At 39.3% G+C, this 27,418-nt stretch overlaps 1 protein-coding gene and 1 long non-coding RNA gene across 2 annotated transcripts in view; one reads left to right on the top strand and one right to left on the bottom strand.

Moving 5' to 3' along the window:
- LOC129041216 (cytochrome P450 4Z1) overlaps positions 1–10,743 on the top strand; it is a 49,780-nt gene extending 39,037 nt beyond the window's left edge. Inside the window, exons 9-12 of the mRNA XM_054496600.2 lie at positions 665–798; positions 8,286–8,350; positions 9,408–9,490; positions 10,525–10,743. Of these exons, the coding sequence (XP_054352575.1) occupies positions 665–798; positions 8,286–8,350; positions 9,408–9,490; positions 10,525–10,693 (451 nt within the window). The 3' untranslated portion in view covers positions 10,694–10,743. The remainder of the gene's footprint in view (positions 1–664; positions 799–8,285; positions 8,351–9,407; positions 9,491–10,524) is intronic.
- The window catches only part of LOC134738737 (uncharacterized), a 96,416-nt gene that overhangs the window by 9,790 nt on the left and 59,208 nt on the right, over positions 1–27,418 (bottom strand). The window contains exon 6 of the long non-coding RNA XR_010124710.1: positions 579–800. This is a non-coding gene — a long non-coding RNA (uncharacterized LOC134738737). The remainder of the gene's footprint in view (positions 1–578; positions 801–27,418) is intronic.

Below are 27,418 nucleotides of genomic sequence, written 5' to 3'. Positions count from 1 at the left end.
ATTGTAGGAGTCCGTGGTGGGAACATGGATCACTGGAGGGCTCTCACTTATTTTTTCCCCATATTAAGGAGCTTCTCCAGACTCCCAGTTGATCCCCGCCAAACAGGCTGCCTCACTTCCCTCTCCTTCCTTGCTTTTGGTGCTTTCCATCACTTCTCTGTTGAATTCCAGCGTTCTCCCTTAGAGCATCTATTCGAAGCATAATTATCTCGTTGCTATGTTGGTTCCTGTCGGTGGAAGAGGTGAGTACCAGATGCCGCTAGTCACCCATCTTACAGCCACCTCCCTATTTTATATTTTTTTACAATTCTAAAGAGGCAGAAATACTTATTCATTCATAGAAGAAGCACTCTGGATATAAATACAGTCCACATCTCTATCCAAATTTTCACAGATGTGTAATACTGGTCACAGGAGCCCTGGAATAGGTATGTCTTAGGATAAGAGCCCTATATCTGCAGGGGGAAAAAACTTACAGTTACATGTGAAAAGTGGTTCATGTTAACACTTAGCTTTTCCTAAGACATACTTGGTACATCTGAAGTCATCCTTTGGGTAAAGAAAAAAATCATTCTCACCTGCAAAAATGGAGAAAAGCTGGGCTTTCAGTGCAATGCTTAAGTGACTACTACTCCTTTTCCTTTTCTCCTGTGCTTCTGCCCAGGGAACACCTTAGCCAGATGCCGTACACCACGATGTGCATCAAGGAATGCCTCCGCCTCTACGCACCAGTAGTAAATGTATCCCGGTTACTCGACAAACCCATTACCTTTCCAGATGGACGCTCCTTACCTGCAGGTCTTAAAACATTTTTTTTTTTAACAATGCAGCTGTGCTGGATTGAAATGTCTTAACACACTCATGTCTTTAACAGTTATTTATCCTTAAACTCTGTGGAACCTAGGGCCATTCTTATTTCCCAGAGAGGGAGAATGAGGATAGAGCTCTCAGGACTATCCAAACAGGCACAGGATTATCAAGGTGCAAAGGTACAGAATCCTGCCATATGGACTGAGGAGTGGGTGAGGGGGCCTTCATGAAGCATCATGGCTTTAATGCTGAACCTTAAAGGACTAGATTTATATCAGCAAAGATGACAGAGGCAGCACTGTGGGCAGAGAGAAGAGCAGACACAAAGCAGCAGGCAGCCTGCCTTCTCCCCTCCCTCACGCACACCAGCAGGGGATGCCACTGGAGCAATTGCTGTAATCCACCAGACTCCAGGATTCACAGAGGGAAGTTGTGGGACTATACCTGGAGCCATGATGTAGTCAGATCATAGAGTTTTGTGAAGGCCAACCTTTCTGTTCAGCCTTTCTCAATCAAGCAGCAGACAGATTTAAGACATCTAAGCTGGGTGGCATGATTATAGTTATTTTTTAGAAATATTAATACATTGGTGGGATGCAAGATGGACTGAAAGGTGACATTAGAGACATAAAGGAATGAGCCAGAATTTATCTTTGACCTATGTTGAGGTGTGTTTCTACAACTTCCTCCAATTTAACCATCTTTCAAATATCGGATTTGATTGGGCATTTGTAGTAGTCTAACTAAATGTAGCAATATTTAATTGCTACTGTGCTACCATAGTTGCCCAATAGCAATTAAATATTTGTTTCCTACAAAATCAACTTTACTATTGTAATAACAAAAACAAAAAACTATTTAGTACTTACTAGGGACTAAGCGTTGTTCCATATGTTTTGCATGTATTAACCCATTTTATCCACCCATCCTCCTGCCCCCCAGTTCTGCTGTGGAAATACTAGTGTTATGCACATTTTAGGCAAACAGGAACAAAAAGGTAAAACTTCATCCCTGGTAAATGGTAGAACTAGGACTTGAACCCAAGCAGTGGGACTCTAGAGTCTGTGCTCTTAACTAACACTACAGCAACAACTTAAGCTTTCTCTGGGATCTCTCCAGAGAAATCTCTCTTTTAAATTCAGTGTTATTTTTCACATAGTATTTATTGTAATATTTATTACCTATATAATATTGCATCCATACACTTAATATTCCGCCCACCTAGTTGCTCAAACAAGACAGCTCAGAATCAACTTTTACTACCTTTTTCCTTAACTTTGCATGTCAATAATACTTATATCCTGTCAATAATCTCTTTTTTTCAACATCAATAAAATGGTAATTTATTGCTGCCTTCAAACACAAGAAAATTATTTTCTCTACTTCTATTCTAGATCACCTAAGCCCTGTAATCCACAGCGTCTTAAAATCCCCCGACCCATGCAAAAGCTACATGCTGAACATGTGAGACTCAGCATGCCTTTTAATTTTTCCCATTCAAGTCCTTTCTGTTTCATGTTCCTTTAACTTTCCTGATCTTGTGGCTTTTGCGGCTGCTGTGGGCAACTTTCTGTGCTTCAGACAATTCTGTTGAGATCCCGATGGATGTTGATGGAACAGCTGGCTCCACCTGGCTGACTCAGTTTTAGGCTACTTATACATCCTCTCTGGTCTCCTGCAGTCTTTGCCCTTTCCTTCAAGTGCCTTCAGGGGCTGCACCTTAATCTCCCTCAAGCCACAATGAGGGGACAGGAAGTGCACAAGCAGAGTTGCCTTCACCTCATTTTACATTCCTTTCCGCTACACCTTCTTGCCCTCCAGAGCTTTCAGGCCTTCACTGGACCTCACGTGCTCATCTGTCTCATTTCCTGTTACCCTGCTTTCCTTCCTGCCCCCTGTCATACACACAGGCGCTCCACAACTTCACTTTCTTCACCCCAGGCTTGGATGCCTGGATGCATCACTACAACTTCCCCTTTGGCAATGCCGTCAACTTCCTTGAATATTTTCCCTTTCTCTACTGTCACTCATCAGTAATTCAACCAGCATTAAATTCTTCCATACACATTCTCTGCCCTGCTAATGGGCCCTTGAATGCAGCTATAGCACAACAAAGCATGTGCAAATGGATGCCTCATATCTGCCAGACCCACCTCTTCCCCTGTGTTACCCAGAAATTCTTTTTATTTCTAAAAAGAAACATGTTTATGATGCCTGCTTTCTCTCCCACACCTCACAATATCACTTACACATTTTCATCACTCTCCACCTATGCCTCTGCCATGGCCCCATTCACTCTTGGCAAAAGACCTACTACATTATGTGTGCCCTTCTCTTCATTTGCTGGCCCAACAATTACCTATTAAATGTCTGCTCTAGGCATTTTGCTTTGTTCTGAGCATACTATGATGCGCAAAGTGCCCAAAAGGAAGCATGTCACCTACCTCCTTCCCCTAAACCTGTTCCTCCTCCTGGATTGCTATATTAATGAATGGCACCACTGTCTGTGAGTAATTTTAAGTGAGAAAGCTAGAAGTCATCCTCACACCTCCACCATCTTCCTTACCCAGACAGTATCCAAGTCCTAGAATATCAGCTATTTCCTTCTCAACAACCTTGCTTCCATGGTCTCAGTTATTGCCTTTGTCAATCTTCATCTGCCAGAGTCCCCTAATTTTTATATTTCCGTACTTAGCTATCTACAAACCAGTCTACTTATAAAAGATAAATCATAAGTCTAGGTAAATACTAAGTTCCAACTCAAGAAAGCCACTTGGGTGATTGTGTTGCCACTTGTCCCTCCAAAGATCCTACTTATACACATATACTGAAGTGCAAAAAGAAATAATCCCATAAAAGTGAAAAGAATGGAAGGAAGGTATTTAACAAACAAAAGAAGAGAGAGATATTTTAATGAATTTATGAAATTAAAAAAGAAGGTAGGATTCAGCTGCCAAATTAAACAAGAAGAGAAATTCTCAGTTTTAAAAGACAATGATGGGGTGGCTGCAGAAAGACTTTCAGAGAGTAGAGGGTGGCTCTACTTTTTAATCCCATAGAAAAAGGTTTAGAAATTGTGGTCTTAATAAGCTTAGTAAGGCTGAGCTACTTTAGGAAAAGTGTATATTAATCACCTAAAAGAAGTAGTCAATCCTAAAAATTATATTTTATCTTTTAAAAGTTAACTTTTAATTTAGAGCCTAGGGTACAATTAAAGACTCTTTATTCTGGCAGAGAAAAGGGGATGTCCACTCTGCTGACAGATTGTGACTCAAATGATACACAGATTCCTGGGAGAGCAGTCATTTTTTCTGGACAATGCAGATCCTTTTTCAGTAATCTTATTAAGAGATATTTTGAGCCTTGCTCAGAATTACCTAGATTTGTGGAACAAAGAAATTGGAGTTAGGAAGACAGATTTATGGAGAAGAAGAAGATAAAATCAGATCAGTTGGGGGCAGTCATTAATCTGCCTTTCATAAGTTTTTTTCCAGGGAATCTTCGCTGATATTGAGTTAGAGTCATTGAGGTGTTTTCAGATTTTCTACATGGCCAAAAAAAAAAAAAAAAAAAAGAAGATGGCAAACCATCAAGTTATGAATTCTATTTTCTTTTTGCCCTCAGGCTTCATGCAGATTTAAGACCTCAATAAAATAGGAAGTTTTCCAAATTATGTCTTTTTCTAACGTATTCTTGGTTTAAAAATATAATTTTGTTAGATAATGTGCATGCTTTTTTATTATAATGAATATACTCATAAGGTGTCAGTGTGATTCTCCGGATTAATAAAACCCATGCCAAAAAAAAAAAAAAAAAACAAGAACAAACAGATTCCCTCAATAGCCAATAATAGACCTATCAATGGCCTAGTATGTGCCATGAATCTGATGGTCCAGTAAGCCTCAGTGGAGAGGGACATGACCCAAAAAAATGAGTGTTCTATGAAATCCCCTAAATAATTCACAATCACTAAATAGAACAAAACACAATGGGTTTTGTGCCACTCATGGGAGAGACACATGGCAATCAACTAGACACTCTGGCTATAAGCCAGAGTAAGCAGAAACTCCTGAGAAAGACAGTAACAGACTTAGGAAGTCAAAAATATCTCATCTGAGGACACTGGCATGTGCCTGTAATCCCAGCTACTCAGGAGGCTGAGGCAGGAGGATCACTTTAGCCCAGGAGTTTGAGGCTACAGCAAACTATAATCACACCACTTCCCTCCAGCCTGGGCAACATAGCGAGACCTTGTCTCAAAAAAATTTTTTCATTGACCATGATTTGAGACTCACCCAAAGGAGCTAATAATTGATGAGCCTGTGAATCATACTTCTTAGGTATTAGCAACTACTGAACCTCAATGGGCAGTCTGTTCTGATGATCTTGGTGAGACTTCCAGAAACTGTTCAAGAGAGAACAAGGCTTCTGGAACCAAAAATTGAAAAATGAAAGAATGGGTACTGCCAGGAAATAAACCTAATCCAACCATAGAAGTTAGACCCTATGATTGAGGCTTGGGAGAGTTAAATAACATTGGGTGTTTGAAGTTCTAAACTTCAGAATCTCTTGACCTATGTTAAGAAAGCAAATTTCTTGAATGTCCTGGATTAGCTAGCAATATGTGGATTAATCAGTTAAGAAGAATTTGTTAACAGTGACCTGGCCATTTGTTTTTTGAAAGTGATCTTTGCTGTGTGGATGCAGCACTGTTATGGTGTCCCTGTTGCCATTCTAACCCAAATTAGGTCTTTACCTCAGTCAGTAAGCTAGCTGGCCATGTCAGGATTCGTGAAGTTCAAAAATTAGTCTTCATAATGTTACAAGCCACAATTCATCATGAACATAAGACAGCTATGGATACCTACCTATGTATCAAGTTACACATCTGCAATTTTTTTTTTATGGAGTCTCACTCTGTTGCCCAGGCTGGAGTGCAATGGTGCAATCTCTGCTCCCTGCAAACTCTGCCTCCCAGGTTCAAGCGATTCTCCTGCCTCCACCTCCTGAGTAGCTGGGACTACAGGCACGTGTTACCACACCTGGCTAATTTTTTGTATTTTTAGTGGAGATGGGGTTTCACCATGTTAGCCACAATGGTCTCGATCTCCTGACCTCATGATCCACCTGCCTCAGCCTTTCAAAGTGCTGGGATTACAGGCGTGAACCACCGTGCCTGGCCCTGCAATTTTTTAAAGCAAACTATAGGAAATGAAGAGGAAACCAGACAGAGGCACCCTACTAATAGATTTTAACTGCCTTTCAAAGACCGACACAAACCAAACAAATAAAGTATACAGTTGATCTAAACAATGTAATTAATAAGATAGACTTTATGAGTACAATATTAAATATTTTCCCCACTAATAGAGAACACACTTTCCTTTTAAGTACACCAGGAACATTCCTTAAAGTTGACTGTATACTAGACCACAATAAAAAAAACTTAATTACTAAAAGAGAAACATTACAAAAATAGTATTCTTTAAATTAAGACAATAAAAATGGAAATAGGTAACAAAAATTTTTCAAAAAGTTTCATTCATCTGGAGTTTTTTTTTTTTAATCCATTGAAAACTCTTGGGTTAAAGCAAAATTATAAAATAAAATCATCACCATGAAAACTCTACATATCATAATTAATGGTCTGCCACTAAAGCAGCATTTAGAAGAGAAGTTATAATATTAAATACTAAATATTTTTATTAATAAAAGAATTAAATTAAACATTGATGTTGAAAACAACTGGAAATAAATCACTTGGAAAAAGAATAAAAGAGTAAACTAAAAGGAAACAGGTGAATTAACAAAGGCAAAAGCAAAAGGTAATGGTATGGAAAGCAGAACGGTTGCCTAACTAGTCAAAAAATACAATAGCCAGTGAGGGAGGGGCTGGTCAACAAAGAGACGCACCACTAACTAATATTACACAAGTGTATGCACAGAGATTTGAAAAACCAGGAAAAAACTAGATAATTTTATAATACATAATTTACTAAAACTGATGATACTGGTAGAGATAAATAGTCTAAGCATGCCAATTTTCACAGGACTAGAGAAAAATTGTAGAGCCCCTGAAAAGAAACCAGGCCTATGTGGTTTTTCCAAAATTTTTTCAAACCTTTTAAGACTGCATAATCCCAGTAATAAGTTGTCCAGAGCATAGAAAAATAAAAACTTAGAAAGTTATTTAAGGAAGTATCACATTGATAACAAACCTACTAAAAATTGCACAAAAATATATTTAGATAAAAATCACTTATGTATGTAAATACAAAAATTTTAAATAAAATATTAGTAAACATAATCCAACATCTCATCAAAGTAAATATATTGGCTGGGCAGGTGGCTCATGCCTGTAATCCAAACACTCTGTGAGGCCGAGGTGGGAGGATCGCTTGAGTCTGGGCAACACAGCAAGACCCCATCTCTACAAAAAGATAAAATAAAATAGTATATCATGGCCAAGTAAGTAGGTCATATTCCAAAACTGCAAAGATTGTTCAATATTAGGAATCCATTAATATAAATTATTATATTTGTAGATTTCAGGAGAAACCCATATCTTCTCCACCCTGATCAATGGATATTCCATAACATGATAAAATATTACTTCAGTGCCATATTGGCACTATATCCCATATGGTTCTATGGCTCCAAACTATAATAAAATCTCCCAAGAAGCTGACTAGAAAAGGCAAAACAAAAACAAAACCTAAAATATAGTACTCTCACTCTCTGCTTAAATTTCTCGGTGATCCATATTGGTTTCAACCTAAAATCCTTAGAATGATCTCTTTCCCATTTTAAGGTACAAGCCCAGCCAACCTCCCCAGGCTGATCTATGGACAGTTTGCTCCCTGAATCCTGTTATACAACCTCCCAGTCACCCAAATTTGTCATGCTTTCTCAAGTATTAAAGCTTGGCTTCATGCTTTTTTATCTGCCTCAAATTCCTCTCTAAATCTTCTTTTCTTTACCTGGTTTTCTCCTACCAATTTCATGATACTTAGCTCAGCACACCTCGCCTGGGCCTTTGCTCTTGCATACATCCAAAGGCTCTATACCTGAGGTTCCCCTCTAAATTCCCCAAGCATCCCAGGCTTCCTTCTGACTTATTACTGTGTGTTGCAATTACCTGTCTCTTCCAATGGACTGTGAGCTCCTTGAAGGCTAGAGTAGATCTCACTGATCTTCACAGCACCAATTTAAGTGTCATCATAACAGATGCTTCTTAAATGGTTAAAGAAATTATGATTGTAGAATTCTTTCCTTGGTTATGAAATCTATGAATAGGTGTGAAAGAATCTTTGCTCATGCACTTAACTTGCTTTTTAAGTGTCATCATACAGATGCTTCTTAAATGGTTAAGGAAATTATGATTGTAGAATTCTTTCCTTGGTTATGAAATCTATGAATAGATGTGAAAGAATCTTTGCTCATGCACTTATCTGCTTTTTCTTCTGTTTACTCAGGAATAACTGTGTTTATCAATATTTGGGCTCTTCACCACAACCCCTATTTCTGGGAAAGCCCTCAGGTATGATTGTCCCAACTGCACCCAGTGGCATCTAATACAGCACCAAGAGGGAAGAGAAGCATCTTCACAGTCAAGGGAGCAGTTAGGATAACCATCCATCATGTAGAAAAGAACAAAACAGAACAAAAACTGTATGCTTTTAAGAGAAAAATACATTTGCATTTATAATCATCACCAGTGTTCCATGATGATGCCTTATCAACAGAAGCATATCATCCCCTGGGAAGTAGAGGGGTGTGATTAGTCGACTGACACTGCACTGTTTAACCAACTTGCTCTCTGCTTTCATTCATGTCCATAGTCAATCTAGTCACAGAGTTGTGAAGTGTATTGCAAATCACTTGTTACTGGTCATAATTAAAGTAGTAAGATTATGAACTCTTTGCTTTTTTTAAGATTTGAGCATATTTGAAGTTAGTCCTCTAGGAATATCACTCTCCTTCACACCCAGTGCTAACCTGAGAGTGAAAGGGAGAGAGGCCCTGGGAGAGAACAAGCACACTCCTGGTCTGCAAACCAGTGCTCAGACCAACCCCACAGCCCAGGAGATACTAATCAGCAGCCTCTCACAGAGACGCTCGGGCAAAAGCTGAACAACTTCAGCTTGTGACTTCAGCTTGTGAATTACCACCCCTTTCTTCTTTGCCCAAGTCACTGGCTCAGTCCATTTGGAAACCAAGACAAATAGAAAAGATAATAATTCGATTCTTTGCCCATTTTTATATGACAGAGGCACATGTTTACTGTGAAGGGAAAATAATGAAGTCACTATTTGCTCAAGTCGGATTGTCTAGATGATTTGCTGCTGCTTCTTACTATCAGGGCCTGTTTAATCTATCACTAGGTTATATAGCCTCTGCTTTCTTGGGATATATTTTCAGTGGTAGGCTTTTGGGGAACATCAAGCAGGACTTGTAGTATCCAGACATTGTAAGTTCCTAAAGGTAGCTTTGGAATTCTGTTAACAATATGTATGGGTTTTGTTTTGGTTTTGGTTTTGGTTTTTTGTTGGGGTGGGCTGGAGGGATTAGGACTGGGATCTTCACTCTCATTACAGGTCTTTAACCCCTTGAGATTCTCCGGGGAAAATTCTGAAAAAATACATCCCTATGCCTTCATACCATTCTCAGCTGGATTAAGGTAAAGACTCAAGCTGGTGAACTTGATGGAAATGTGTAATAGGGCTTACCTGACAAGTGCTTCTTCCCTTCAGGCCCTCAGTTAGCTGACACTGCTGTTGCTCCCCATCATTTTACCTGACTTGTCTTCTCTTGTGACCAGTGCATTCAGATGGTACCCTTTTGAGCCCCCAAAGGGACTGGTTAATGTTACAAAGAACAACTCTGGTCCTTGGCATATGGGCATGGATTGATGAAGGCCATCCCCATGACAGGCCCAAAGACTACACTTAAACTTGCAATGGACAAGGGTTGGGAATGCCACCTTGTTACAGGAACAAGGCAACATTGGCACCTCCTAGCTCTTGTTCCTACAGAGAGCAATGTTGTTCTAAAGTCCAAGTTTCCCTTTGGTTTGGTATGAGAGACACTTGATTTACCAAATGACAACACGATCCACTGAGTAGGCCAGGTTATTGTTCTCATGCCTGAGGCTTCAACTGCATGACCTCTAAATAATAAGAAGAAGTAGCTTTACTTTATCATGATATAAGGAAGGTTTTCAAGTTATGTGGACCCTGCAGAATCGAATGTTGATAGAACTCACTACCACTTACTCGTCAGATAGGCCCAGAAATAATAGAACCACAGTTTGCAGGTCTTGACATTAATGGACTTTCTGATCGGGGCTTACTTAACTTAAAACAAAACATTTGCTGGATTCTGCCACGTTGGAATTGGTTTAAAACATGGATCTTGGCTGGGTGTGGTGGCTCTTACCTGTAATCCTAGCACTTTGGGAGGCCAAGGCAGGCGGATTACTTGAGATCAGGAGTTCGAGACCAGCCTGGCCAACATGGTAAAACCCTGTCTCTACCAAAAATACAAAAATATTAGCTGGGCATCATGGTGAGCACCTGCAATCCAGCATGGATGACAGAAAAAAAAATGGATCTTGTTTCCCTACAAAAGTTGTCATATATAAAAAGACTGGCGTATGTTGTTAATAATATATAAATTCATTAGATGCCATTTTTTCTTTCTTGGTATCCCCAGGAACTGCATTGGGCAGCATTTTGCCATAATTGAGTGTAAAGTGGCAGTGGCATTAACTCTGCTCCGCTTCGAGCTGGCTCCAGACCACTCAAGGCCTCCCCAGCCTGTTCGTCAAGTTGTCCTCAAGTCCAAGAATGGAATCCATGTGTTTGCAAAAAAAGTTTGCTAATTTTAAGTACTTTCATATAAGAATTAATGAGACAATTTTCCTACGAAAGGAAGAACGAAAGGATAAATATAGTACAAAATATATCTATATGGTTGTTTGACAAATTATATAACTTAGGATACTTCTGACTGGTTTTGACATCCATTAACAGTAATTTTAATTTCTTTGCTGTATCTGGTGAAACCCACAAAAACACCTGAAAAAACTCAAGCTGACTTCCACTGCGAAGGGAAATTACTGGCTCGTGTAACTAGTGGTAGAGTGGCTTTCAAGCATAGTTTGATCAAGACTCCACTCAATATCTGCATTCCTTTTATCTCTGCAAATATCTGCATGATAGCTTTATTCTCAGTTATCCTTCCCCATAATAAAAAATATCTGCCACCTTCTGAGTCCCATAGTCTCTCATTATACAATGTAGGGAATGGATAAATTGATGACAATGTATTAGAAAGCCTAGACACTTAAGAGGAATTCTGAATACAGAAAAGTCTGATACATGAATTCCCATTTGGAATATTTAGAGGATGCCACGCAGTACGGAACTCTTGCTCAACATGGAGTAACGTAGCTACGGAATGTTTCAGCAGAGGCGGGGTCCAGATAGAACAACCTAATCCCCCATGCTGGAGTGTGCTATAATAGAGATACAGAAATTCCCATATATCTGCGGTGGAAAACACAGAATCATTAAGAGAGCCAAGAAGCATCACAAGAGAGCCAAGAGGAATCATTATGAATCCAGGAGTGAGTGACTGGAATTAAACTATGCTAAAGTCCATGCATCTTTTGAGGTTGTAGGGTGGGCAGTGGGGGAGTGGTTAAAATACCAAATAACTTTTGACTTGATCAAGCATGAAAAATAAAATTCTCAAACATAGTAACTAAAGAATAGAAATAAAATGTATACATTTGAAATCTGTAGAGGAAAATACAGAATAAGAAAAAATAGGATATAAAGAGCCAAAAAAAAAGGGGGGGGGGCAATACATACTCCCAAAAAGAAGGGGAAAAATAAGCATAGAAAAGGAAGCACAAAGTAAAATAGTAGAAACATATCCAAATACATCAATAATTAATGAGTAGAAGATAATCAATGGATAGAAGAACTCACAAGTTAAGATGCAGAGGTTGTGAAATTGGATTTTTTTAAATTCCAGACATTACTAAAACATAAGACCATGAAATTATTGAAAGTAAAAAGGTGGTAAATATATGCCAGAAAAATACTAATGGAATCAGAGTAACTATATCAGTATTAGATAAAATAGATGAAATAAAAACAAAACATTATCAGTGATAGTCATTATGTGTAATCCACCACATAAACACAATTAAAAACAAAAACCATATAATCATCTCAGTAGAGGCAGAAAACACTTTTGATAAAATCTAACATCTCTTCATGATAAAAAAAACCCTCAACAAACTAGACATTGAAGAAATGTACCTCAAATTAATAAGAGCCATCTATGACAAACCCACAGCCAACATCATACTGAATGGGCAAAAGTTAGAAGCATTCCCCTTGAGAAGTGGAACAAGACATGGATGCCCACTCTCACCACTCTTACTCAAAATAGCACTGGAAGTCCTAGCCAGAACAATCAGGCAACAGAAACAAATAAAAGGCATCAAAATAGGAAAAGAGGTCAAACTATCTGTCTTCATGGATGATATGATTCTATACCTTAAAACCCCTAAAGACTCTGCCAAAAGGCCCCTGGAACTGATAAATGACTTCAGTAAAGTTTTGGGATACCAAATCAATGGCCAAAAGTCAGTAGCATTTCTATAAACCAATACATCCAAGCTGAGATCCAAATCAAGAACACAATCCCTATGCCATAGCTACAAAAAGAATACCTAGGAATATATCTAACCAACTATGTGAAAGGTCTCTACAAGGAGAACTACAAAATGCTGCTGAAAGAAATCAGAGATAACACAAACAAATGGGAAAACATTTCATGCTCATGAATTGGTAGCATCAAAATTGTTAAAATGACCATACTTCCCAAAGCAATCTACAGATTCAGTGCTATTCCTATCAAGCCAGCAATGTCCTTTTTCACAGAATTAGGGAAAAAAAAGAGCCTGAATAGTCAAAGCAATCCTAAGCAAAAAGAACAAAGCCAGAGGCATCACATTACCCACTTCAAACTACACTACAAGGCTACAGTAGCCAAAATAGCATGGTACTGGTACAAAATAAACACATACACCAATGGAACAGAATAGAGACCCCAGAAATAAAGCCATACACCTGCAATCTTCTGGTCTTCAACAAGCTTGAGAAAATAAGTAATGGGGAAAAAGACTCTGTATCCATTAAATTGTGCTGGGATAACTGGCTATCTATATGCTGAAGAATGAAACTGGACCCCATCTATATGCTGAAGAATGAAACTGGACCCCTTATACAAAAATTTACTCAAGAGGGATTAAAGACTTAAATGTAAGACCTCAAACTATAACAATTCTAGAAGAAAACCTAGGAAATAACCTTCTCCATTTCAGCCCTGGCAAAGAATTTATGGCTAAGTCCCCAAAAGCAATTGTGACAAAAACAAAAATTGATAAGTAGGACTAAGCAAACTAAAGAGCTTCTGCACAGCAAGATAAACTATCAAGAGAGTAAACAGACAACCTGAAGAATGGGAGAAAATATTTGCAAACCATGCATCCAACAGAGGTCTAATATCCAGAATCTATAAGGAGTTTAAACAAATCAACAAGCAAAAAGCAAAGAACTCCATGAAAAAGTGGACATGCATGTCTTTTTTTCTAAAGAAGAAAGAAGACACATGTGGCCAACAAGCATGTAAAAAAAAGCTCAATATCACTGATCATCAGAGAAATACAAATCAAAACCACAAGAAGATACCATCTCACACCAGTCAGAATGGCTTTTGTTAAAAAGTCAAAAAATAATGATGTTGGTGAGGCTGTGGAGAAAAAGGGACACTTATACACTGTTGGTAGGATGTAAATTAGTTCAGCCACTGTGGAGAGCAGTTTGGAGATTTCTCAAAGAACTAAGAGCTGAACTACCATTGGACCCAGCAATCCTATTACTGGGTATATACCCAAAGGAAAATAAATCGCTCTACCAAAAGGACACATGCACCCAATGTTCATCATCATGCTATTCACAATAGCAAAAGCATGGCATCAATGCAGATGCCCATCAATGGTGGATTGGACAAAGAAGATGTGGCACATATACCCAATGGAATACTATGCAGCCATAAAAAAAGAACAACATCATGTCCTTTGCAGCAACATGGATGTAGCTGGAGGCCATTATTCTAAGCTAAGTAACACATAAACAGAAAGCCAAATATGATATGTTCTCACTTATAAGTGGGAGCTAAATATTGGACATATGGACACATGGACATAAAAATGAGAAATAGACACTGGGGACTATTAGAAGGAACAGAGAGAGAGTGGCACAAAGGCTGAAAAACTACCTATTGGCTACTACATTCACTACTTGGGTGACAGGTTCTAACATACCCCAAACCTAAGCATCACACAATATACCCAGGTAACAAACATGCACTATACTTCAAGGCTACAGTAGCCAAAACAGCATGGTACTGGTACAAAAATAGACACGTAGAACAATGGAAAAAAATAGACAGCCCGGAAATAAATGCATACAACTACAACCTTCTTTAATTTGACACCAAATAAAAGTGGACCCAGAGGAAGAAATAAAGACCGTTAGATGCATACATACACACATATTAACGTGTGTACGTATATATACATATACATAGAATATCTTTTAAATCTTATTTTCTTAATTTCATTAAACAATATATGACTTTAAAGAAAAAATCAAACTGTATTGTTGGGCTTATATATGTTTATATATATTATAATATGTAATACTTATATATTATATAAATATATTATGTATATTTATATATAATATATTTTATTATATTATATATAAAATATCACCAATAATAGTAAGGATATGAAAAAGGGGAAATGGAAATATACTGTTGCAAGGTTGCTATATTTTACCTGAAATAATTTAACATAAACTTAAAGAAGGTTTAAAACCAGTCAAACTGCATATTGTAATCCCTAAAGCAACCACTAAAAAGTAATGCAAAGAGAGAGAACTAATAAATCAGCTGACACATTAAAATGAAATAATGAAGAATACTTGATTAATACAAATGATGGCATGAAAGGATAAATAGGGAAATATATAATAACCAGATGAGACGAACGGAAAAAAATAGCAAAATGGCAGACCTGTATTCGACCACGTCAATAATTACATTAAAGATTACTAGACTAACCACTCCAATCAAAGAAAGAGACTGATGAACTGGATTTTTTAAAAAGCAGGGACAGACAGCCTATGTGTTATACTCAAGAGATGAACTTCAAATAGAAAGACAAAAATAGCTTTAAAATAAAAACAACAGAGAAAGCTATGTTATGCAAACAGTGAGCAAAAGAAATATGGAGTATCTATACTATTATCAGACAAAATTACTACTGATAAAGAATATTATCAGAGACAAGGAGGAACACTTCATGATAACAGAGGATCAATGCATCAGATAGATTATGTGCTTCACAACAGAGCTTCACATAGCATGCAGCAAAACTTTCAGAAATAAGGAAATAAATACACAAATTCAAAATCATAGATGGAGAATTTAGCACATGGCTTTTAGAAATCGATCTACAACTAACAAAAATATAGTAAGAATACTGAATATCTGAATAACACTACCAATCACCTTAGTCTAATTGACATTTGTAGAACATTAGACACAACTGTAGAATACACATTCTTTTCAAATGCACATGGAACATTGATCAAAATATGTTGATCTTTAAAAAAACCGATTTCAAAGGGTTGAAATTTTTAATTGTTACCTGAGAAGCCCAGAAACAAATTAAAAATCAGTAAAAACAAGATATCTGAAAAAGCTTAATATATGTGAAAATTTTATCTATTTTGGGATAAATAATTGATATTTATTAATTGATATTGAGATAATTGGCTAACTAATCATTTGAGGAAAAATAAGTTTCATTTCCCACCTATTTGTATGTAGATAAATAAGCAAATAAATTCCAGGGGAAATGGTTTTAAACTTACGTTTTTATGTATTGAACACCCTGGTACACATTTGCTTTTTTTTTTTTTTTTATTCTACTGGAAGTTTTAGGGTACATGTGCACAACGTGCAGGTTTGTTACATATGTATACCTGTGCCATGTTTGTGTGCTGCCTCTCTCACCACTCCTATTCAACAGAGTGTTGGAAGTGCTGGCCAGGGCAATCAGGCAGGAGAAAGAAATAAGGGGTATTCAATTAGGAAATGAGGAAGTCAAATTGTCCCTGTTTGCAGATGACATGATTGTGTATCTAGAAAACCCCATCATCTCAGCCCAAAATCTCCTTAAGCTGATAGGCAACTTCAGCAAAGTCTCAGGATACAAAATCAATGTGCAAAAATCACAAGCATTCTTATACACCAATAACAGAGAAACAGAGAGCCAAATCATGAGTGAACTCCCATTCACAATTGCTTCAAAGAGAATAAAATACCTAGGAATACAACTTACAAGGGACGTGAAGGACCTCTTCAAGGAGAACTACAAATCACTGCTCAATGAAATAAAAGAGGATACAAACAAATGGAAGAACATTCCATGCTCATGGATAGGAAGAATCAATATTGTGAAAATAGCCATACTGCCCAAGGTAATTTATACATTCAATGACATCCCCATCGAGCTACCCATGACTTTCTTCACAGAATTGGAAAAAACTACTTTAAAGTTCATATGGAACCAAAAAAGAGCCCTCATTGCCAAGTCACTCCTAAGCCAAAAGAACAAAGCTGGATGCATCATGCTATCTGACTTCAAACTATACTACAAGGCTACAATAACCAAAACAGCATGGTACTGGTACCAAAACAGAGATATAGACCAAAGGAACAGAACAGAGCCCTCAGAAATAATGCCACATATCGACAACTATCTGATGTTTGACAAACCTGACAAAAACAAGAAATGGGGAAAGGATTCCCTATTTAATAAATGGTGCTGGGAAAACTGGCTACCCACATATAGAAAGCTGAATCTGGATCCCTTCCTTACACCTTATACAAAAATTAACTCAAGATGGATTAAAGACTTAAATATTAGACCTAAAACCATAAAAACCCTAGAAGAAAACCTACACAATACAATTCAGGACATAGGCATGGGGAAGGACTTCATGTCTAAAACACCAAAAGCAATGGCAACAAAAGCCAAAATTGACAAATGGGATCTAATTAAACTAAAGAGCTTCTGCACAGCAAAAGAAACTACCATCAGAGCGAACAGGCAACCTACAAAATGGGAGAAATTTTTTGCAATCTACTCACCTAACAAAGGGCTAATATCCAGAATCTACAAAGAACTCAAACAAATTTGTAAGAAAAAAACAAACAACCCCATCAAAAAGTGGGCGAGGATGTGAACAGACACTTCTCAAAAGAAGACATTTATGCAGCCAAAAGACACATGAAAAAATGCTCATCATCACTGGCCATCAGAGAAATGCAATTCAAAACCGCAATAAGACACCGTCTCACACCAGTTAGAATGGTGATCATTAAAAAGTCAGGAAACAACAGGTGCTGGAGAGGATGTGGAGAAATAGGAACACTTTTACATGGTTGATAGGACTGTAAAATAGTTCAACCATTGTGGAAGTCAGTGTGGTGATTCCTCAGGGATCTAGAATTAGAAATACCATTTGACCTAGCCATCCCATTACTGGGTATATACCCAAAGGATTATAAAACATGCTGCTATAAAGACACATACACACATATGTTTATTGCGGCACTATTCACAATAGCAAACATTTGGAACCAACCCAAATATCCAACAATGATAGACTGGATTCAGAAAATGTGGCACATATACAGCATGAAATACTATGCAGCCATAAGAAATGATGGGTTCATGTCCTTTGTGAGTACATAGATGAAGCTGAAAACAATCATTCTCAGCAAACTATCGCAGGGACAAAAAACCAAACAACGCATGTTCTCACTCATAGGTGGGAATTGAAAATGAGAACATATGGACACAGGAAGGGGAACATCACACACCAGGGCCTGTTGTGGGGTGGGGGGAGGGGGGAGGGATAGCATTAGGAGATGTACCTAATGTTAAAAGACGAGTTAATGGGTGCAGCACACCAACATGGCACATGTAAACATATGCAACAAACCTGCATGTTGTGCACATGTACCCTAAAACTTAAAGTATGATAAAAAGAAACCCACAAATCAAATCCCTGAGCTAATCTACCCACAGGAGTAACTGCTTCAAGATGCCACCAAGGGGCATCTTGGTGTTCCCTCCTCTGCCTTGGTTTGCCTAAACACTGAATCAGGAAATATCCAGGAACGAATATATCAGTTTCATTTTTACAATGTGGCATTCAAAACTGAACTGAGTCTCCTCAGGATGGTGATATAACCAGCTCAAAGTTTTGCTTTTTCCAGCTGTCATTCATTGATTTAATCAGTATGTATTTCTTGGGCATCATCAACAGACATACTCATTGGCTTCATGCAATGGCAAGCAAAGGACATAGCAGCTGAGTTACCACATTTCGGGAGGTTTTGTGGAGGTATCTGAGTAGTAAATAAATGGGATAGGCCAGGCTCAGTTTCTCACACCAGTAATCCCAGCATTTTGGGAGGCCAAGGTGGGTGGATTGCCTGAGGTCAGGAGTTTGAGAACAGCCTGGCCAAAATGGTGAAACCCTGTCACTACTAAAAATACAAAAATTGGGCATGCATAGTGTTGGGTGCCTGTAATTCCAGCTACTCAGGAGGCTGAGGCAGGAGAATCACTCTAACCTAGGAGGCTGAGGTTTCAGTGAGCTGAGATTGTGTCACTGCATTCCAGCCAGGGTGACAGAGCAAGGCTATGTCTCAATAAATAAATAAATACATACATACATATATACATACATACATAAAATAATAAAGAAATAAATAAGTGGGATACATATATACTTACTAATAAGTCTCGACAATCACAAGCACACTATTCTAAGAGTTACATTCATACTCTGCATATGGCTCTATATTCTGCTTTTATCACTTTCCTATATGCTTTACTCATATCATTAAACATTCTCCATAAACATCGCTTTCAATGACTGTGCTACACCTAGCCCCATGGTTGCCATTCACTTTCTCACAGGAGCTGCCCTGGATAGTGGGACTTGCATTTATGCCAATATCTGGAGTTCATAATCTGATGCATCTTCCTACTATTTGTGAACACTGAATAAAACATAGCAAACATGAAATGACCCCTGGAAAGTTTAGGGGGTGCCATCTGGACTGGAGGCTCAACTTAATCATGATCTCATTTAAATTAATGGTTAACAGCAAAGTCTCTGGAGCCTGACTGCCTGGGTTACAATCCTGGCTGTACCTCTTACCAACTGGGGGATTCTGGATAGGGAGCTACCCTGATTGTGCCTTAGCTTTCCCACCTATGATATGAAGATTTTTTTTAAAATCTCTTTTGTAGAGTTTTTATGAAGAAAGCATGTAAAGTTTTGGCTTCATGGCCAGAGCATAACAAGTGCTCACTAAATGTTGGCCATTACCACATTTTGAGCCCAACTCTAAAGAAATTGTGAATCAAGGGAGGGGGAGAAAAAAAAGCACAACGAGAATTCAAAGCCAAAATCTCTGAATTCAGAGCTACTGTTGCTCATGCTATGAGAGAAAAACAGGTGCTGATCCAAGTAGGGAAAGAGTCAGGGTCCAAGGGTCCCCTGTGGGGGTTAGGGAGGTAGCGATGGTTGGTGGAAAGTACCCACAGAACTAGGGGAGGTTGGGTGGAATGAAGTGTAAATAGTTAATGTCCCTACTCTTTGGTTTGGATAGGAGCCCAGCATTTGAGGCAGAAAGAAAAGAACTCTGACTGTCTGGGTTCTGGAATGTGTCAGCTGCCATGAGTGGGGCAAAGGAGGAAGGTGTTGGGCATAAGAGTTTAGATTGATTAGGGAGCAGGAGGAAATAGGGCTCCTGGGAGAGCTGACTTTCATGGAACTCTTTCTGAAATCTACTTTATGTTCTGAGTTGATGACCTTTGGTATGACCTTGTAGAGATAATTATAAAAAAGTGAGAGGAGTGGTAATTTGAAGAGGAGCTCATCCCATTTCTGCTCTTTCATGTATGATCTCCATGAATCTGCCAGTGCTTTTTCCTTTTTCTAGTATTTACCAACTGGTAAACTCCTCTTCGTCCTTAAAGACCTCTTTACTTATTTATTTTCTCTGTCTCTGAATGGCCCAAGCCCACAATTTTTTCATTCAGTACACCCTATATAATGTTTTAACACAATAATTTATTTTTCTTCCTTTAGCTACTAAATGGTGGGGTTTAAAAAAACCTTTGTTTTTGAATAAATAAATGAGTGAATAAGTGAATAATTCTATGAGATATTCAGAGAAGTGCTTGTAATCCCAGCACTTTGGGAGGCCAAGGTGGGTGGATCATGAGGTCAGAAGATCAAGATATTCAGAGAAATGATTGTAATCCCCCCCATTTTAGTTTTCTAGGGCTATTGTGAAAAAAAAAATACCAGAAAGTTAGTGGTTGTAGCAGTCCTGCACCTGTTTTCCCACCTTTCTTGACCACAAAGAAAGGGGTCCGGGCTGCTGGATTCTAGTGGACCTTTACCAGTGTGCCCAATATTGTGTTTGCATGCAGGGGTGAGTCCCTGAGCTGGGCTGGGTTCCTGAGTACTTACTATTAACCCAGGTGCCCCATCAAGATGCATTCCTACAAGCAACAGTTCTCTCTTATGCAAATTCATTTCAGAGAGGGTGTGGGTAACCTATTGAGTCAGGATTGAGAGAGTTTTTTTATTTTGTAAGTACTTTAAGGCTTGGCTGAGTGCAAACATCTCAAAGGTTTGAGCAGACCAGCTATTAGGCAATTTTCTTAACTCTGCTTCTACAGGACGTTCCCTCAATTATTGAATACCCATTGTGTTTTTTTCTCAATCACCTGGCAGTAACCATCTATTGTTCTGTCCTGAAGGGAGTTTCTCCTAGGTCTGGTTGGACCTGTGTATGGTAATTAAGATTTAAATCCCCTGTTAGGAAACCTGCTGGGTGAAGGGAATTTTAAATGGTTAATGTTAAATTACCCTTATCTAACAGAATAACCCCATACTTTAAGATTTTTGAGTTAGTAACCTACCTTTTTTGCTTTTTTGACTTAGGATAGTTCTGAACTGGTGAGGTGGGCTCACAGTGAGGTTTCCTCTAAAGGCTAATTTTCTAATTTCTTCTGTTAGCAAAGCAGTTGCTGCTACAGATTGAATGCATGTAGGCCATCCGCAGGTTCCTGGTTAAGGATTTTTGATAGGAAGGCTACTGGTTGTCAGTGGCCTCAGTGCTTTTTGGCTATGCTCTTGTTTACACTGACAACAAAGTGGTATTGGAGAGCCATAGGGTCATGGAGAAAACCTTCATTTATCAATTATAGGTTTTAAATTTACCCTGGCTTTCAAACAAATAGGGTACACTGGTTTTTCTTTACTACTTCTATCTTTCTCTTTCTCTCTTTCTTTCTCCTTTCTGTCTTTGTAGATGCATTTTGGAAGCACAGTGGAAGGATGTTCACTCATTGCACACATTTGCCACTGTAGGAATATGCACCTCCCTTTTATTTACTCAATTTACTTTCATCCTGATCTATTATGTTGTTGTAGACACTGTTCCAGTTGTTAAAGTATTAGGTTATCAGTTCTAAGGCCCTGGCAAGGGTGGTGTAGAACGGGTCCCACAATACTGCCCATGTGGAGAGCTGTATGTCTAAATTGGGAGGGACAATGGGGACAAGACTCCCTGGGTTCATAGCCTAGGGGCCTAAGGATGCAGCGTAGAGCTTCCTTAGGTCCCTTTGGAGATACAACCTGCTCTAATACTTGGGAGAGGAAGTGAAAGCCTGAAGCATTAGTATCTAGGAGGCAGTGATCAGAGGAAGTCGATTCAGAAGTAAGGAGAATCTTGGGGCTACACTTTCAAGAAAGTCATGGTCAGGACCCAGGAGGTATGGGTCAGAATGAACGGTAGCGGCACACACATGGGAGACTGTTGAGTAGAGACTTCTGGCTGTGCCATGAAGTCAACCGGCTAATGCTGGGAGTTTGGTATGACAGCTTTCTGCCTCTAGTCCACACTCAGCTTCCCCAGGAAAATTGAAAGCAGAAGCTGGTTCCAGGCAGACCAACGCTCCCAACCCAGAAAACGTTGGGGGTTGTTAGAAAGCCCTTTCCCAGACAGCCTCACACCTGAGTCTTAAGTCCAGCAGCCATGCTAATCATTTTTAACCACCCGACAGGCACCTGGTATTTTCATCCAATTCTAAGGAAGGATAGGACAGAATAGCAAGAGAAAGTGGTCCAATATTACTCACCGCTTTGGAGGTCCCTTCATTGTCACCAAAATGTTACTGGGGGGGTCCTTGTTCTTAGAGCTCCCAAGATGGTGGTGGGCCACTTCCAAAATGGTGGCAATCCTCTTGTTCTCTGACATGGGGTTCTTGGCCTCACAAATTTTAAGGAATGGACTCTTGTGCCATGCGGTGAGTGTTACAGCCTTATCAGAAGCCATGGGTCACGGAAGAGAACCACGGAACCCAGTGACCAGTGTTCAGCTCGATTAGGATGAACCTGGGCCCTTAACTGTGCAAGAACAATAGCAAGCCTTTAGCCCAATCAGGAGTGGCAATGGGCACCTCACTGGATCAGGAGTGCCATGGACACCCTGCCGGATCTGGAGGGGTGGAAGTCAGTGGTGGGTCCGGGACGGTGGCACACAGCACTGTTTGGATGGTGATTGAAAGCTCAGCTCAAGCCATCACAAACATAGACCAGAAGAGTGTTCAGTTGCAAGATTTAATAGAGTGAAAATAGAGCTCCCATAAAATGGGAGGGGACCCAAAGGGGGGTGCCAGGTTTTTTCAGTATATAATATTATGTCATCTGCAAACAAGGACAATTTGACTTCTTCCTTTCTAATTTAGCTGTCCCTTATTTCTACTTGGCCTAATTGCTCTAGCTAGGGCTTCCAACACTATGTTGAATATGAATAGCGAGATAGGGCATCCTTGTCTTGTTGTGGTTCTTAAAGGAAAAACTTTCAGTTTTTCCCCCAATCAGTTTGTTAGCCACAGGTTTTTCATAAATGGCCTTTGCTGGGTTTAAAACATTTTCATTGAAGACCTACATGTGCAGGGCTCTGTTCCAGACATCTCAGTGAACAGAGACCAAAATCATTCCGCCCTTTCATTCTGTGGGAAGTACAGATAATAGACAGATAATACAGTAAAATAATCACAAACAGCAATGAGTGCTGAGAATAAAGACAGTGCTATGAGAGACACTAAAGGGAAGGACCCACTTAAATAGGTGATCTGGGAAGGCCTCTTGTCATAGACAAGACTTGATGTGAAACCCAAAGGATGGTGAGACTCTGGCTGTGTGAAGCACAAGGAAAGAACATTAAGTGTGGGAGGAACAACAATCATAAAGGCTCTGGGGTGGGAAAGATCATGGTGTATTTTAGGAGCTGCCCCATGGTGAGACAGTCACCTGAGAAGAAGTTGAAGAGATCACATGGATGGTGACATATGCCCTATATTAGGGTATGATAAGAATGAAGAAGGATAATGGCTAAAAACACTTTGCTCCATGCCCAGAACCTAGCAAGTATTATCCTAAGGAAATGATACTCAGATATTAGCAAAACTGAAGTTAGGAATTTGAAATGAGGATCCTGACCCTCACACTCACATGCTTTGTAATCTGAAAGTCACTTAACATCTCTGGGCCTTGGTTCACCTGTCTGTAAAATAAGGTTAATATTAATGACACCTAGTAAATTAAGGAGTAGCTGTGATTGTGCTTAGCAAAGGTAAAGCACTCAGCAAATACAGAAGAGACATTTTGAGGCTTAATGGCATGCTGGCACTGTGCAAGGTACGGAGGTAATAAGACCTCCCTTTCTCAGAATCACATCTGCCTCTCATTCCAGGTAGGAAGTGATGATACAGAAGGTCCTCAGCTAAAACTAAACATATTTCTGTGCCTTCCATCAGACTAGAAAAGCAAGCAAATATTTAAGTTTTAAAGGTTGGTGCCTGGAACATACAGTTCTTGTAGAGGAGTAAAAGTAAACAGGAAATGTAATGTTACATCAGCATCAAACTCACCTTTATCAAAACCCAGAAATCAAGTCCCTGGGCTGATCTACCCACAGGAGTAACTGCTTCAAGATGCCACCAAGGGGCATCTTGGTGTTCCCTCCTCTGCCTTGGCTTGCCTAAACCCTGAATCAGGAAATATCCAGCCACAAATATATCAATTTTATTTTTACAACGTGGCATTCAAAACTGAACTGAGTCTCCTCAGGATGGTGATATAACCAGTTCAAAGTTTTGCTTTTTCCAGCTGTCACTCATTGATTCAATCAGTAGGTATTTCTTGGGCATCATCAACAGACAGAGTCATCTGCATCATATGATGGGAAGCAATGGACATAGAAGCTGAGTTCCCACCTTTCAGGAGTTTTTGGGGAGGTATCTGAGTAGTAAATAAATGGGATAGGCCAATCTCAGTATCTCGCACCCAAAATCCCAGCACCTTGGGAGGCCAAGGTGGGCGGACTGCCTGAGGTCAGGAGTTTGAGACCAGCCTGGCAAACATGGTGAATCCCTGTCACTACTAAAAATACAAAAATTAGCCAGGCATGGTGGTGGGTGACTGTAATCCCAGTTACTCAGGAGGCTGAGGCAGGAGAATCACTCTAACCTAGGAGGCTGAGGTTTCAGTGAGCTGAGATCGTGCCACTGCATTCCAGCCGGGGCAAGAGAGCAAGACTCTATCAGAATAAATAAATAAATAAATAAAGTAATAAAGAAATAAAGTAATAAAGAAATAAAGAAATAGATAAATAAGTGGGATAGATATATACTTGCTAATAAGTCTTGACAATCACAAGCACACTTTTCTAAGAGTTACATTCATACTCTGCATACGGCTCTATATTCTGCTTTTATCACTTTCCTATATGCTTTACTCATATCATTAAACATTCTCCATAAACATCACTTTCAATGACTGTGCTACACCTAGCCCCATGGTTGCCATTCAGTTTCTCACAGGAGCTGCCCTGGATAGTGAGACTTGCATTTATGCCAATATGTGGAGTTCATAATCTGACACATCTTCCTGCTATTAGGAAACACTGAATAAAACAGAGCAAACATGAAATGACCCCTGGAAACTTTAGGGGCTGCCATCTGGACTGGAGGCTCAACTTAATCATGATCTCATTTAAATTAATGGTTAACAGCAAAGTCTCTGCAGCCTGACTGCCTGAGTTACAATCCTGGCTGTACCTCTTACTAATTGGGGGATTCTGGACAGGCAGCTACCCTGATTGCGCCTTAGCTTTGCCACCCATAATATGAAGATTTTTAAAAAACCTCTTTTGTAGAGTTTTTGTGAAGAATTCATGTAAAGTTTTGGCTTCATGGCCAGAACATAACAAGTGCTCACTAAATGTTGGCCATTACCACATTTTGAGCCCAAATTTAAAGAAATTGAGAATCTAGGGAGGGAAAAAAAAAAAGCACAATGAGAATTCAAAGCCAAAACCTCTGACTTCAGAGCTACTGTTGCCCCTGCTATGGGAGAAAAACAGGTGCTGATCCAAGTGGGGAAAGAGTCAGGGTCCAAGGGTCCCCAGTGGGGCTTAGGGAGGGAGTGATGGCTGGTGGAAAGTAGCCACAGAACTAGGGGAGGTTGGGCAGAGTGAAGTGTAAATAGTTACATATCCCTAGTCTTTGGTTTGGACAGGAGCCCAGGATTTGAGGCAGAAAGAAAAGAACGCTGACTCTCTGGGTTCTGGAATGAGTCACCTGCCATGAGTGGGGCAAAGGAGGAAGATGTTGGGCATAAGAGTTTAGATGGATTAGGGAGCAGGAGGAAATGGGGCCCCTGGGAGAGCTGACTTCCAAGGAATTCTTTCCGAAATCTACTGATTTATGTTCTGAATTCATGACATTTGGTATGACCTTGTGGAGATAATTATGAAAAAAGTGACAGGAGTGAGAACTTGAAGAGGAGCTCATCCCATTTCTGCTCTTTCATGTATGATCTCCATGAATCTGCCAGTGATTTGTCCTTTTTCCAGTATTTACCAACCAGTAAACTCCTCTTCATCCTTAAAGACCTCTTTACTTATTTATTTTCTCTGTCTCTGAATAGCCCAAGCCCACAAATTATTCCTTCAGTGCACCCTCTATAATGTTTTAACACAATAATTTATTTTTCTTCCTTTAGCTACTAAATGGTGGGGTTAAAAAAACCTTTGTTTTCGAATAAATAAATGAGTGAATGAGTGAATAATTCTATGAGACATTGAGACAAGTGCCTGTAATCCCAGCAGTTTGGGACGCCAAGGTGGGTGGATCACGAGGTCCTGAGATCCAGATATTCAGAGAAATGATTGTAATCCCACCCTTTTTAGTTTTCTAGGGCCATTGTGAAAAAAAAAATACCAGAAAGTTGGTGGATGCAGCAGTCCTGCACCTGCTTTCCCTCCTTTCTGGACAACAAAGAAAGGGGTCTGGGCTGCTGGATTCTAGTGGACTTTTACCAGTGTGCCTGACATTGTGTTTGCACTCAGGGGTGAGTTCCAAAGATGGGCTGGGTTCCTGAGTACTTCCTAGTAACCCAGTTGCCCCATCATCATGCATTCCTACAAGCAACAGTTCTCTCTTATGCAAATTCATTTCAGAGAGGGTGTGAGTAATCTTTGAGTCATGATTGAAATAGAGCATTTTGATTCTGTAAGTACTTTTAGGCTTGGCTGAATGCAAATGGCTCACAGGTTTGAGCGGACCAGTTATTAGACAATTTTCTTAACTCTGCTTCTACAGGAGTTTCCCTCAATTATTGAACACCCATTGTGTTTTTTTCTCAATCACCTGGGAGGAAGCATTTATTCTCCTGTCCTGAAGGGAGTTCCTTCTAAGTCTGGTCGGATCTTTGTATGGTAATTAAGATTTAAATCCCCTGTCAGAAAATCTGCTGGGTGAAGGGAATGGTAAATTATCTTTTTCAAACAGAATAGCCCCATACTTTGAGATTTTTGAGTTAGTAACATACCCTTTTTGCTTTTTTGACTTAGGATAGTTCTGAACTGGTGAGGTGGGTCCACAGTGAGGTTTCCTCTAAAGGCCAATTTTCTACTTTCTTCTGTTAGCAAAGCAGTTGCCGCTACAGATTGAATGCATGTGGGCCATCCGCAGGTTCCTGAGTTAAGGATTTTTGACAGGAAGGCTACTAGCTGTCAGTGGCCTCAGTGCTTTTTGGCTATGCTCTTGTTTACACTGACAACAAAGTGTTATTGGAGTGTTATATGGTCATGGAGAAAACCTTCAATTATCAATTACAGGTTTTAAATTTACTCTGGCTTTTAAACAAATAGGGTACACTGATTTTTTTTTACTACTTCTATCTTTCCCTTTCTCTCTTTGGTTCTTATTTCTGTCTTAGCAGATGGATTTTGGAAACACAGTGGAAGGATGTTCGCTCATTGCACACATTTGCCACTATAGGAATAT

This window comes from Pongo pygmaeus, chromosome 1 (genome assembly GCF_028885625.2).
Source record: "Pongo pygmaeus isolate AG05252 chromosome 1, NHGRI_mPonPyg2-v2.0_pri, whole genome shotgun sequence".
In the NCBI taxonomy this organism is placed as follows: domain Eukaryota; kingdom Metazoa; phylum Chordata; class Mammalia; order Primates; family Hominidae; genus Pongo; species Pongo pygmaeus.
Note: the sequence above shows the minus strand (reverse complement) of the source record. Positions and strands in the feature narration are given on the sequence as shown.